The 14,509-nt window shown below is 38.5% G+C and overlaps 1 protein-coding gene across 3 annotated transcripts in view; it reads left to right on the plus strand.

Moving 5' to 3' along the window:
• Positions 1-4,240: 4,240 nt before the first annotated feature.
• LOC133618758 (bcl-2-related ovarian killer protein homolog B-like) overlaps positions 4,241-14,509 on the plus strand; it is an 18,495-nt gene continuing 8,226 nt past the window's right edge. Inside the window, exons 1-3 of one of the 3 annotated variants that reach the window (XM_061979433.1) lie at positions 4,241-4,266; positions 5,107-5,408; positions 12,390-12,518. In XM_061979433.1, coding sequence (XP_061835417.1) covers positions 5,186-5,408; positions 12,390-12,518 — 352 coding nt within the window. In that variant the 5' untranslated portion in view covers positions 4,241-4,266; positions 5,107-5,185. The other 2 variants (XM_061979432.2, XM_061979434.2) reach the window with 2 other exon arrangements.

Genomic DNA, 14,509 nt, shown 5'->3' on the forward strand with positions numbered 1-14,509 from the left:
ACACACACGAGATGTGGCGAAATCATTCTCTGCATTTGACCCATTACCCTTGATCACCCCCTGGGAGGTGAGGGGAGAAGTGAGCAGCAGCGGTGGCCGTGCCCGGGAATCATTTTTGGTGATTTAACCCCCAATTCCAACCCTTGACACTGAGTGCCAAGCAGGGAATTCAGTGCTTCCCAATTATTTTATGTTACGACCCCCCTACGGAGGAAGAAAACATTTCGTGACATCCCCCCACCCTCACCCTACTCTTTGCCGCAACTATAAATAGTATCATTTGTCTATAAAATTGTTATAAGTAAACCTATGAACCACATTTAATCCTTATTAACAATAAAGAACACACAAAAAAAGAAAGAAATATAGATCAACAGTTCATTTTTTTTATAAACGAAAATGAGGAAGTCAGGATTAATGACTACAATGAGCACATTTTGTAGTGCACAGCTTTTCAAAGTGAGGTTTGAAGCATGATACTGCATGATACTGATAAAGCACACACGGCCCTCTGGCATGACTTTTTGAGAAGAAATGCTTTTATTTAGAGATGTCCGATAATATCGGCCTGCCGATATTATTGGCCGATAAATGCGTTAAAATGTAATATCGGAAATTATCGGTATCGTTTTTTTTATTATATCGTATCGTTTTTTGGTGTTTTTTATTTTTTATTTAATTTTTTTATTTTTATGTAATCAACATAAAAAACACAAGTTACACTTACAATTAGTGCACCAACCCAAAAAACCTCCCTCCCCCATTTACACTCATTCACACTCATTCGCACAAAGGGTTGTTTCTTTCTGTTATTAATATTCTGGTTCCTACATTATATATCAATATATATCAATACAGTCTGCAAGGGATACAGTCCGTAAGCACACATGATTGTGCGTGCTGCTGGTCCACTAATAGTACTAACCTTTAACAGTTAATTTTACTCATTTTCATTCATTACTAGTTTCTATGTAACTGTTTTTATATTGTTTTAGTTTCTTTTTTATTCAAGAAAAAGTTTTTAATTTATTTATCTTATTTTATTTTATTGATTAAAAAAAAAGTACCTTCACCATACCTGGTTGTCCAAATTAGGCGTAATAATGTGTTAATTCCACGACTGTATATATCGGTTGATATCGGTATCGGTAATTAAAGAGTTGGACAATATCGGAATATCGGATATCGGCAAAACGCCATTATCGGACATCCTTACTTTTATTCCATGTGTATCATCCACTTCTTCTGCTCAGCACCGCCATTAACACTCACTTACTCATTTCCCATGGTTGGAAAAACACAGTTATGTCGGTATCGAGCTAAAAGGTAATGCTGGTAAGTAAGTCCAGATGTTTTGGGCGAATCTTGTGGAGTTCACTGTGACGTTCGTAATGTCAATTTTCTTATTTTGCTTAAAGCATGACAATTAGGCAAGAGACAGATCTTATCTCAAAACACTCTTAATTTGAGGTGCCAATATGTTAAATACTACATCCAATATGTTAAATACTACAACATATTATAACATCAGTGGGACAGTCTTGGTTGACATGTCTCCTGCGTGGAAGTCTGGAACGGTTCCTCTTTTCAAGAAAGATGACCGTTTCCAACCACAGGGGGATCACACTCGTTAGCCTCCATGGGGTAGTCGATTCCAGAGTGCCGTAGAGTAGTGCAGGAGTTCAGGCATCAGAAAGCCTATCAAAGAGCTTGTGAGCGGTGTAAAGCAACAAGCTTCAGCCTGAGTGTCCGTTTTCCGCCTGGCGCTAGTGTTTGACTTTTCCCCATTTAATAGTGTAACATTATTTTTGGATGTTAAAAATTGCAGGGGGAAAAATTACGCCCATACTTGAAGAACTCATAGTTGAGACATTGCTCCTTCACAGCGAGAGTGAGCTGTTCCGGGCATGCCCTGACGGGATGAGGCCTAAAACGCGCTGGATGGATTAGCTGGGAATGACTTGGTTGTCTGATGATTTGGACTAGTTGAACTGGATAATGTGGCAAGTCTGACGTTCCCTACCAAGACTGCTGACCCCCAGATAGGCAAAATAAAAATAGATGGATGGGCTACAACACAACATGATAAAAGGCTTCGTGGAAAAAGATGTTGAATTTGAAAGTTAGTATTTTTTTGGGTGAAAATGTGTTAAATACATTTGCCAAGCATTATAGGTTAACATGCGTATTATGAAGGGCTGCCCTGCCTTAAACGCAGATCACAGGCAGAACGAAGGGCCCCATGATACAAAACCCAAAACCAGTGAAGTTGGCATGTTGTGTAAATCGTGAATAAAAACAGAATACAATGATTTGCAAATCCTTTTCAACTTATATTCAACTGTATGGACTGCAAAGACAAGATACTTAACGTTCAAACTGGTAAACTTTGTTATTTTTTGTAAATATTAGCTCATTTGGAATTTGATGCATGCAACATGTTTCAAAAAAGCTGGCACAAGTGGCAAAAAAGACTGAGAAAGTTGAGGAATGCTCATCAAACGCTTATTTGGAACATCCCACAGGTGAACACGCTAACTGGGAACAGGTGGGTGCCATGATTGGGTATAAAAGCAGCTTACATGAAATGCTCAGTCATTCACAAACAAGGATGGGTCGGGGGTCACCACTTTGTAAACAAATGTGTGAGCAAATTGTCGAACAAATTAAGAACAACATTTCTCAGCGAGCTATTGCAAGGAATTTAGGGATTTCACCATCTACGGTCCGTAATATCATCAAAAGGTTCAGAAAATCTGGAGAAATCCCTGCACGTAAACGGCAAGGCCCCTGACCTTTGATCCCTCAGGCGGTACTGCATCAAAAATCGACATCAGTGTGTAAACGATATCACCACATGGGCTCAGAAACACTTCAGAAAACCACTGTCAGTACCTACAGTTTGTCGCTACATCTGTAAGTGCAAGTTAAAACTCTACTATGCAAAGCCAAAACCATTTATCAACAACACCCAGAAATGCTGGGCCTGAGCTCATCTACGTTTGTAAGATGGACTGATACAAAGTGGAAAAGTGTTCTGAGGTCTGAGGAGTCCACATTTCAAATTGTTTTTGGAAACTGTGGAAAACATCTGGATTTTTATAGGCGCAAAGTTAAAAAACCAGCATCTGTGATGGGGGTGTATTGGTGCCCAAGGCATTGGTAACTTACACATCTGTGAAGGCACCATTAATGTTGAAAGTACATACAGATTTTGGGGCAACATATGTTGCCATCCTAGCAACGTCTTTTTCATGGACGCAAAAAACTAATTTTGGGCCATTTTTTCCATTTTTATTTCTGAAACAAAAGTTGGACAACTATTTAATGACACTTTTTGAAAACGACAATAGGACTCCTGCTGAACAAAGGTGTTACCGTTATGCTGAAAACATGCTACACGCGAAGGAAAGGCTGCTGGGTTTTGGTTCAAACATGAATAGGATTTTTTTGTTTATCTGCAAAAATAAAAGTCCATAATCAAAGTTTATGGCAATATTTTTATGAAAATGAACCCTTTTTTTGTTTGTTTTCAAATCTGCCATATATAGTAAAAATCAAAAAACGACCCTTCATTTGTTTTTTGATTTGCGTTTCAGAATTGGAAATATAATAAACGGAAGGTATCATTTAAATATGAACATGGGTCCGTGTACTTTCCGTTCATTCTTTTTCCAATTCTAAAACGCAAATCAAAAAATAAAATTAGTACCGTTTTTCGAGTTGTATTATATATGGCAGATTTGAAAACAAACAAAAAATGGTTGATTTTCATTAAAATATTGCCATAAATTTTGATTTTGCGCTGTTTTTCCTTTATGGGTTTTAATTTTTCCAGATGATCGAAAAAATAATCATCCAAAATGCAAAAATGCGTGGTTATCTGTGTGGTGACAAATTAAACCGGAAGCAGTATTTTAGCTTTTCCTTTGCTTTTAGCATAACGCTAGCCTCTTTGTTCAGCGGGAGTCCTATAATCGTTTTTTAAAAAGTGTCATTAAATAACTTTTGTTTTAGAAATTAAGATAGAAAAAATGGTCCGAATTTTTTTTTTTTATTTGCATGTAAGAATTTGAAATAGAACGAACGGAAGGTACGCGGACCAAAATGCATGTGTTGCATGAAATAATGAATATTTAAATAATGAATGACTGCAACTTAATAATGCTTTTCTTCATCGTGGCTATTTTTTAACAAAAAAACTGGAGTGAACAGCGACATCAAGCGGACAAACAAAGAACATCATCCAACAGTACTTGGATGACGGTGAGCACTGTTTTATGCACCAGCAGCGAACAGTTACGTAAATATTGATTTCAACGTGACTTTCACTAGTTTAATGACTACTATATTATGTTTTATGTACAAAGCGAATGTATGTGTGCAAAGAGGTTGTATGTTGTAATGCCCGCCCGAAGAGGGTGGACTTTGTTTATGGGATGGGTGGAACCAAACCCGTTCCTCCGGCTGTTTCCTGTCAGTGAATGGAGCGCACCCTGTCTGCAAGGTGGAACAACAGGTAGGCACAAGTAGGCAAGGAAATGCCGGCTGGCGTCTTGAAGGAGCTTGAGGCAGAAACTCGACATGGAACCTGCTAGAAATGAGCACTAGCAAAGCAGAGCGATTTCTGGTGTTTTTTCAGTTGTATTTTTCCGCATTTCTCGGCTAAAACCGCCACCAAAAGCTTGTTGGAGTAGATAGAAAGAACTGCACCGCACGTCAAGGAATGTGGAAGGTGAGCGTGCTCCTTACCTAATGACATGCATTTTATTTACTTCTTTTATTTGTGTCTTCCTTAACTTTGTGAATGTATTTGTATTATTCAACCAAGAAAAGTGATGTTTTGTGAGGTCAGTGTTGCATTATGCAAGACATACAGCACCAATTCGACCATGTGACTCACAATAATAACGCCTACAGCGTTATTCTTATGTAAGTTTCTGCACAGATTTGTCACCCTAGATGTCTTTATCTGTAATTATTCTTCAAATAAAGAGTCTAGTGTGGAAGAATGTGGTGTGACTAGCAATAAAAAAGTGATTTTTTAAAACCAATTATCCTTGCTTCTATCAATGTAATTAATGCTCTCCTTTCAAATCCTCCCAGTTGCTTTAGAGTTTGTTCCTGAGAGACACACACTTGCAGACGCCGGACACTCCCCGAGTCAGATCTCCGGCAGGAGGTCATGGAGGTTTTGCGCAAGTCCACGGTGTTTGCAGCAGAAGTTCTGGAAGTATTCGACCGATCTTTGACGGAGAAAGAGCTGGTGTCCCAGTCCAAAGCCTTGTGTCGGGACTACATCTTCTGCAGGCTCAACCAAAACGGGCTGGCATGGTCCAAAAGTGAACTCAACCTACAGCCTTCGAACGATGCCCTCGCCGAAGTGTCTTTTGTCCTTCTATGTCTCGGTAGGACAATTCTGAAAGTTATGCCTTTTTATGGGAACGCTTGTAACCTTAAAGCAGCAATCAGTAACAGCAATATCACATCCTTCTGCAGGCTTGTGATAAGGATAATTGTGTCTGTCATTGTTATCAGTCTACTTAAGACAGGCCTAGGCAAATATTATAACCCGGGGGGGCCAAATTTAGAGAAAAAAATGTGTCTGGGGGCCGGTATATCTGATTTTTAGGAACACTAATACACAATCTCACAATAATGTCTGATTGAATGCTAAAAACGTTATGACAAACCGCCTTAAAAAACGGAATGGAATTTATTTTTTTCCTGAATGAGACCCCCAGAATGTACATGAAAATAAAGAATGAGGGATTTACAATATTAACTATGACCGATAAAACACTGAATATTGACAACATATGAATGTCACACCCCCTCTCGATTGAGATATTTTACAATCAAGCGAAACGCAACAAAAATGCAACAAACAGCCAAATATGAACGCGAAGGGTAAAAAAAACACACCACCTACAATCTGATATATCTGATATATCACTAAGGTTTAGAACTTTGCTGTAAAAATCTCCTTCCGCGTCTGTCCCTGACACCCGCAATTCAGGCTGGCCGCTCTGGAAACACTCTGTGGAAACGCTCCCCACCCACACTGCTTGGTGCCTCGTCTGAGCTGCTGTGACATAGATGACCATAGTAACTAGTATATCATGCAAAAGCGCAGATTCCAACCATTGAAATACTTTGTATAGTTCAAGACTTACGGTCATTTAAAAACATCACAGCACATCATAATGGCAGCTACAGTTTCCATCTTAAAGATCTAAAACAATTATTTGGGAATGTCCGGCGGGCCAGATTGAAAAGCCCATGCGGTCCCGAGCCTTAATTTGCCCAGGTCTGACTTAAGAGGTCTGTCATGTGCTAAAAAAGAGCATTGACCCAAATATAAGACAATATTTTTCTCCTGGAAATACATCTGGAAAAAGTGGTGACAAACAAAAATCCCTAAACGAGCTTTTCTTCTTCTCACTTGCATCTTCATTGCTGTAAACCTAATTTTAGTCTGCTGAAATTACTGAATTTACCTCAATATTAGACAAATTTTTTTTTCCGTAGAAAAAAGTGAATTGGAAATTTAGAATTTAGAGATTTATACATGCCAACCGACAGCTGGCAAACCAAACAAGCTTTTCTTCTCATCACTCACAAACACACCAGGCCTTAATGTATTAGGCTTGCTTATGCACAAAAACCTGGCATACGCCCTTTTTAATACGTTCAATACTTGGTCTATTAATTCATGTAGGCCAGAGCTGGGCAAGTATTTTGACTCGGGGGGCCACATTCAGAGAAACAAGCACTTTTCGTGTCGTTCTCGCCATTTTCGGGTCCAAAAGGGCTGTCGTAAGTGTCCCAACTTGTCGGATTATATCCTTAGCCATCGACATTCCAGGTGAGAGGCATGATTTATCCATCCATCCATTTTCTACCGCTTGTCCCTTTCGGGGTCGCGGGGGATGCTGGAGCCTATCTCAGCATGATCTACAATAAACTTGCAGGGAAGCAAGGAAACATCAGAACTAGGGCTGCGAATCTTTGGGTATCTCACGATTCGATTCAATATCGATTTTTTTTTTCTCGATTCAACGCGATTCTCGATTCAAAAATGATATTTTCACGATTCAAAACGATTCTCTATTCATTCAATACATAGGATTTCAGCAAGATCTACCCCAGTCTGCTGACATGTAAGCAGAGTAGTAGATTTTTGTAAAAAGCTTTTATAATTGTAAAGGACAATGTTTTATCGACTGATTGCAATAATGTAAATGTAACTATTAAATGAACCAAAAATATGACTTATTTTATCTTTGTGAAAATATTGGACACAGTGTGTTGTCAAGCTTATGAGATGCGATGCAAGTGTAAGCCACTGTGACACTATTGTTCTTTTTTTTATTTTTTATAAATGTCTAATGATAATGTCAATGAGGGATTTTTAATCACTGCTATGTTGAAATTGTAACTAATATTGATACTTTTGTTGATAATATTCATTTTTGTTTCACTACTTTTGGTTTGTTCTGTGTCGTGTTTGTGTCTCCTCTCAATTGCTCTGTTTATTGTAGTTCGGAGTGTTGCTGGGTCGGGTTTGGTTTTGGAATTGGATTGCATTGTTATGGTATTGCTGTGTATTGTTTTGTTGGATTGATTAATTAAAAAAAAAAAATCGATTTAAAAAAAAAAAAAGAGAATCGATTCTGAATTGCACAACGTGAGAATCGCGATTCGAATTCGAATCGATTTTTTCCCACACCTCTAATCAGAACACTCGATGATTTAAACACGAAAGTGATCACGTCGCAGCTACAAATAGTTTGTCAGTGTTAGCACTTGTAATAACAATATCACTAATACTTGGTTAATATTCAAGGCGCAAAATGTAAATTGAGTGTTGTTGGCGCTTTTTGAATGGTTATTTATCTGATTTTATGGGCAAAATAGTGGAGCTCCTATTGGCCCCACTGTAAGCAGACTTTTATTTACATTTATTTAATATTTAGAATGCATTTAAAAAAAATCCATCCGTTGTCATGTCTTTTATAATGATTGTGAACGATAAGCAAAATTCCCCAAAAAGTACAGTTCCCCTTCAAACACATTTCACTGTAAGATACACAAATTATATTCATAATTTTTTATAACGCCTTATCTTAAGTTCCACGTATCATTGCAGCGACCATCTTTTCAAACGGGGTGCAGCGCTAATTTCCCCAAGTGAGTTTTGACTACGTACACCTATCCTTTTCTACACCTTCATCCTGACTCAACCATTTATTTATTTTTAATTTTCAGCCTGTGTTCAGTTCTCGGAGACACGGCAATGACAATCTGTGATTCACTGGAATCAGGAGAACGAAGCACCTATTACTGACTGCTGATTGGGCATAGTGCCCAGCTTTAGCACATGACTTCTTTCAATATGATTAGTGTCTTGATAAGGGGGCATGGCCTGGGCAGAAACTGGGCATAGTCAGTCAATTTCAAGTGGATTGCGATGTAAATGTGCTTGGATTGGTGCTACATCTGAATTTTTCATTGCTATCAATTTCCTTTAGTGATCTTTTGTATACAAAATGGACTGAAATATAAGACTGTACTTTTTCCCTTAGAAATAAGTCTAGAAAAAGATGTCTTATATTTGGCGTCTAGAGAGTCCTACATGCAAACAAGCAGGTGGCAGAACGTGAGCTCTCCGAACAAGCTTTTCTTCCCGTCACTCGCAAACACACATCGGTTGTCCAATGAATTTTGTTCGTCACGGCTATCAACTTACTTTAGTGATATATTGTTTGCTAAGATACTGTTTTGCCTTGAATATAAGACGGTTCTTTTTCCTGGAGAATTAAGTCTGGCAAAAATGGGTTGTCTTATGTTTGGCATCTAGGGGTTTATACATGCAAAACAACAGGTTGAGCAAACGGGCTCACTAAACAAGCTTTTCTTCTACTAATAATAGTAATAATAATGGTATAATAGGGAGAATTGCTATCAACTTCTTTTAGTGATCTGTTGTATGCTAAGATTATGCACTGAATATAAAACGGTCAATTTTCCCTCAGAAGTTTGGAAAAAGATGGGACGTCCTATATTTGGCGTCGAGATTCATACAGTCCATGCAAAACAAAATTTGGCAGAAAACAAGTTGCCTGAACAAGCTTTTCTTCCTGTTACTCACAGACATACACCAGTTGTACTATAATGATAATTGTGTTCATGATTGTTATCAATTTACTTTAGCGATCTGTTGTACGCCTAAATACTGTATTGAGCCAAATATAAGATGGTACTTTTTCCTTAAAAATAAGTTTGTAAAAATATTTTGTATATTTGGCGTTTAGCGATTTATACATTTAAAACAAAAGTTAGTGGCAAACAAGCTCCTTAAAGGCCTACTGAAATGTGATTTTCTTATTTAAACGGGGATAGCAGGTCCATTGTATGTGTCGTACTTGATCATTTCGCGATATTGCCATATTTTTGCTGAAAGGATTTAGTAGAGAACATTGACGATAACGTTCGCAACTTTTGGTCGCTGATAAAAAAGCCTTGCCTGTACCGGAAGTAGCAGACGAGTAGCGTGACGTCACAGGTTGTGGCGCTCCTCACATCCGCACATTGTTTACAATCATGGCCACCAGCAGCGAGAGCAATTCGGACCGAGAAAGCGACGATTTCCCCATTAATTTGAGCGAGGATGAAAGATTCGTGGATGAGGAAAGTGAGAGTGAAGGACTAGAGGGCAGTGGGAGCGATTCAGATAGGGAAGATGCTGTGAGAGGCGGGTGGGACCTGATATTCAGCTGGGAATGACTAAAACAATAAATAAACACAAGACATATATATACTCTATTAGCCACAACACAACGAGGCTTATATTTAATATGCCACAAATTAATCCCGCATAACAAACACCTCCCCCCTCCCGTCCATATAACCCGCCAATACAACTCAAACACCTGCACAACACACTCAATCTCACAGCCCAAAGTACCGTTCACCTCCCCAAAGTTCATACAGCACATATATTTCCCCAAAGTCCCCAAAGTTAGGTACGTGAGACTTTTTGAGACTTTTAATAGTAGGTTGCACAGTGAAGTACATATTCCGTACACTTGACCACTAAATGGTAACACCCGATTACGTTTTTCAACTTGTTTAAGTTGGGATCCACTTAAGTTGATTCATGATACAGATATATACTATCATATATACTATCATCATAATACAGTCATCACACAAGATAATCATCAGGGTGTATACATTGAATTATTTACATGACATGCACATAGCGGCACGCATGTACGGGCAAGCGATCAAATGTTTGGAAGCGTACTCACGGTACAGTGTCTGCGTATCCAACTCAAAGTCCTCCTGGTAAGAGTCTCTGTTGTCCCAGTTCTCCACAGGCCAATGGTAAAGATTGACTGTCATCTTTCGGGAATGTAAACAATGAAACACTGGCCGTGTTTGTGTTGCTTAAGTCGGCCGCAATACACCGCTTCCCTCCTACAGCTTTCTTCTTTGCTGTCTCCATTGTTCATTGAACAAATTGCAAAAGATTCACCAACACAGATGTCCAGAATACTGTGGAATTTTGCGATGAAACAGATGACTTAATAGCTGGCCACCATGCTGTCTCAAAATGTCCTCTACAATCCGTAACGTCACGCGCTGACGTCATCATACCGAGACGTTTTCAGCAGGATATTTCGCGTGAAATTTAAAATTGCACTTTAGTAAGCTAACCCAGCCGTATTGGCATGTGTTGCAATGTTAAGATTTCATCATTAATATATAAACTATCAGACTGCGTGGTCGGTAGTAGTGGGATTCAGTAGGCCTTTAAACTTCTGATACAATGCATATTTTGTAATGGCCTTTTATTATGGCCAGCCTAAAAATGGCACACCTGTGTAGTAGTCCGGATGTCTAATCAGGATTTTGACATGCAACACCTGTGAGGTACAGGTATTAATAGTTGCCCACTAACACTTACCGAGTACAGGACAAAAGTTTGGACACAACTTCTCATTCAATGGGTTTTCTTCATTTTTATGACTATTTACATTGTAGATTGTCACTGAAGTCATCAAAACTATGAATGAACACATGTGGAGTTATGTACTTAACAAAAAAAAGCTGAAATAACTGAATACATGTTTTATATTCTAGTTTCTTCAAAATAGCCACCCTTTGCTCAGATAAGTGCTTTGCACACTCTTGGCATTCTCTCGATGAGCTTCAAGCACACCTGTGAAGTGAAAACCATTTCAGATGACTACCTCTTCAAGCTCATCGAGAGAATGCCAAGAGTGTGCAAAAAGTAATCAGAGCTGAGGGTGGCTATTTTGAAGAAACTAGAATATAAAACCTGTTTTCAGTTATTTCACCTTTTTTTGTTAAGTGCATAACTCCATATGTTCATTCATAGTTTTGATGGCTTCAGTGACAATCTACAATGTAAATAGTCATGAAAATAAAGAAAACGCATTGAATGAGAAGGTGTGTCCAAACTTTTGGCCTGTACTTTACGTTATATTTAGTCATGTTTGTGCGCAGAATTTGAGACAAATTGACCTTTCGTGTAGAGATTTTCACCTGCAAAACGACAGCTCCACAAATGAGGAGTTTGGAAAAAGATGGGTCGTCTTATTTTGAGTTTCATACATGGACCAAATGACTTCTTTCCAAATTAGGTTTTCTTCCTATCACACACACACACACACACACACACACACACACACACACACACACACACACACACACACACACACACACACACACACACACACACACACACACACACACACACACACACACACACCTACCTGCTGGTTTACAATAGGATAACTGTGTCTCTATACTACTACTTTAGTGGTCTGTTATACATATTAAGCTGACCTGTCAGGACGCTTCCTACGTAAGGAATAGCAAACAATGTTTATATCAAAGCATATTCTTATCCTAAGCTGTGACATCAACGCATTCAAATTATTGTGTCAAAATGCTGGAAAAAAAGACCTGACTAAAACGACTATTCCTTAATGTTTTTATAAACTAATGTCTGTATGGGGATGTATGATGTAATGTATTGACCTGATTATAAGACAAGCCCCCTTTTTAAAAGAAGGGTTTTTGGAAAAAATATTTTGCACCAAAAAATTGCTAAGATACCATATTAAGTTAACCAAACCAAAAAGTTGGTACCAAACCACAGATCCCAAAGTGACTCAGCTTTTCTATCTGTCACTCACACATAGTGTACTTTGTGTTGCGTACAAATGCAACGTCAAGCATTAGCATTATTATCTTTGTAAAGGAAGAATAATGTACATTGTGATGATTCTTTTTCATTAATTCATATTAACTGTGATCCTCTTTCTTGTCTGTGGGTTCTCCCTGTTACCTAGGTGATGAGCTGGAGTGCATACTGCCCAGTTTGTACAGGAACGTAGCTCGGCAGCTCAACATTTCTGTTTCCATGGAGAACATGGTTTCGGACGCTTTCATCGGCGTGGCAACGGAGATCTTCTCCACAGGTACACAATTGGAGTTACTAGCCACAAACTTGCTCGTCAGAGCTCTGCTGCATTTGCCTACAACAGGAGCACTAGTCAAAGATTCTCTATATAACAGGAGCACTGCTATTTTAAAGGAACAACTGCAACAAAGCGCTCTGCTGTTCTTAAGCACCTATACCACAACAATGCATGTCGAAGATCATCTCGATGACAGAAGCACCACAATGTTTTTTTTAAGGACTTACTGCAAATATGCGAGTCAAAGATTCTCAATGTTACAGGAGCACCCTGTTGCACTTCAAAAATGGTCGCTAAAGATCCTCTACACAACAAGAGCGCTTTGCTATTTTTAAGGACCTACTACATAAATGTTATTCAAAGATCTTTGCTCTGTTATTTAAGGAATTTGCTGCAAATATACAGTCAAAGATCTTGTATATGATAGGAGCACTTTGCTTTTTTAAGGGCTTACTGCAAAAACAGTAGTCAAAAATCCTCTACATGACAATGGCGCTGTACTGTTTTTAATGATCCACAACATTAATGGTTTTCAAAGAGCCTTGCTATTTTTAAAGACCTACAGCAAAAACATTAGTCAAATATATTCTATCCAACAGGTGTGGTCTGCAGTTTATAAGGAATCTGCTGCAAAACTGCGAGTCAAAGATTCTATATGTTTGGAGCACTGCTTTTTTTTTAAAGGACCTCGTATAAAAACGGTAGCTTTTTTATGAAAGGAATGCTGTGCTGTTTTTAAGGATCTACTCAAAGATCCTCTATATGACAGGAGATCCTTGCTGTTTTAAGGACCTACTGCAAAAACATTAGTTAAAGATCTTCTACAAACCCCAAAACCAGTGAAGTTGTCACATTGCGTAAATCGTAAATAACAACAGAATACAATGATTTGAAAATCCTTTTCAACCTATATTCAATTGAATAGACTGCAAAGACAAGATACTTAACATTCGAACTGGAAAACTTTATTTTTTGCAAATCAACGTGTAAAGGATATCACCACATGGGCTCAGGAAAACTTCAGAAAACCGCTGTCAGTAACTACAGTTTGTCGCTACATCTGTAAGTGCAAGTTAAAACTTTACTATGCAGAGCGAAAGTCATTTATCAACAACACCCAGAAACGCCGCCGGCTTCGCTGCGCCCGAGCTCATCTAAGATGGACTGATGCAAAGTGGAAAAGTGTTCTGTGGTCTGACGAGTCCACATTTCAAATTATTTTTGGAAACTGTGGACGTCGTGTTTTCCGTACCAAAAAAGGAAAAGAACCATCTGGATTGTTATAGGCACAAAGTTCATAAGCCAGCATCTGTGATGGTATGGGGGTGTATTAGTGCCCAAGGCATGGGTAACTTACACAACTGTGAAGGCACCATTAATGCTGAAAGGTACATACAGGTTTTGGAGCAACATATGTTTCCATCCAAGCAACGTTATCATGGACGCCCCTGCTTATTTCAGCAAGACAATGCCAAGGCACATTCTGCACGTGTTACAACAGCGTGGCTTCATAGTAAAAGAGTGCGGGTACTAGACTGGCCTGCCTGTAGTCCAGACCTGTCTCCCATTGAAAATGTGTGGCACATTATGAGTGTTGTTAAAAGGAAAGGCCACGTAACACATTGGTAAAAATGCCCCTGTGCCAACTTTTTTGCAATGTGTTGCTGCCATTAAATTCTAAGTGAATGATTATTTACAACAAAAAAATTAAGTTTCTCTGTTTGAACATTAAATATCTTGTCTTTGCAGTGTATTCAGTTGAATATAAGTTGAAAAGGATTTGCAAATCATTGTAATCTGTTTTTATTTATGATTTACACAATGTGCCAACTTCACTGGTTTTGGGTTTTGTACATACATGTTATTCAAAGATCTTTGCTCTGTTATTTAAGGAATTTGCAGCAAAAATGCAGTCAAATATATTGTGTATGACAGGAGCACTCTGCTTTTTTAAGGGCCTACTGCAAAAACAGTAGCCAAAGATCCTCTAC

The sequence above is a fragment of the Nerophis lumbriciformis genome, linkage group LG19 (genome assembly GCF_033978685.3).
Source record: "Nerophis lumbriciformis linkage group LG19, RoL_Nlum_v2.1, whole genome shotgun sequence".
NCBI lineage: Eukaryota > Metazoa > Chordata > Actinopteri > Syngnathiformes > Syngnathidae > Nerophis > Nerophis lumbriciformis.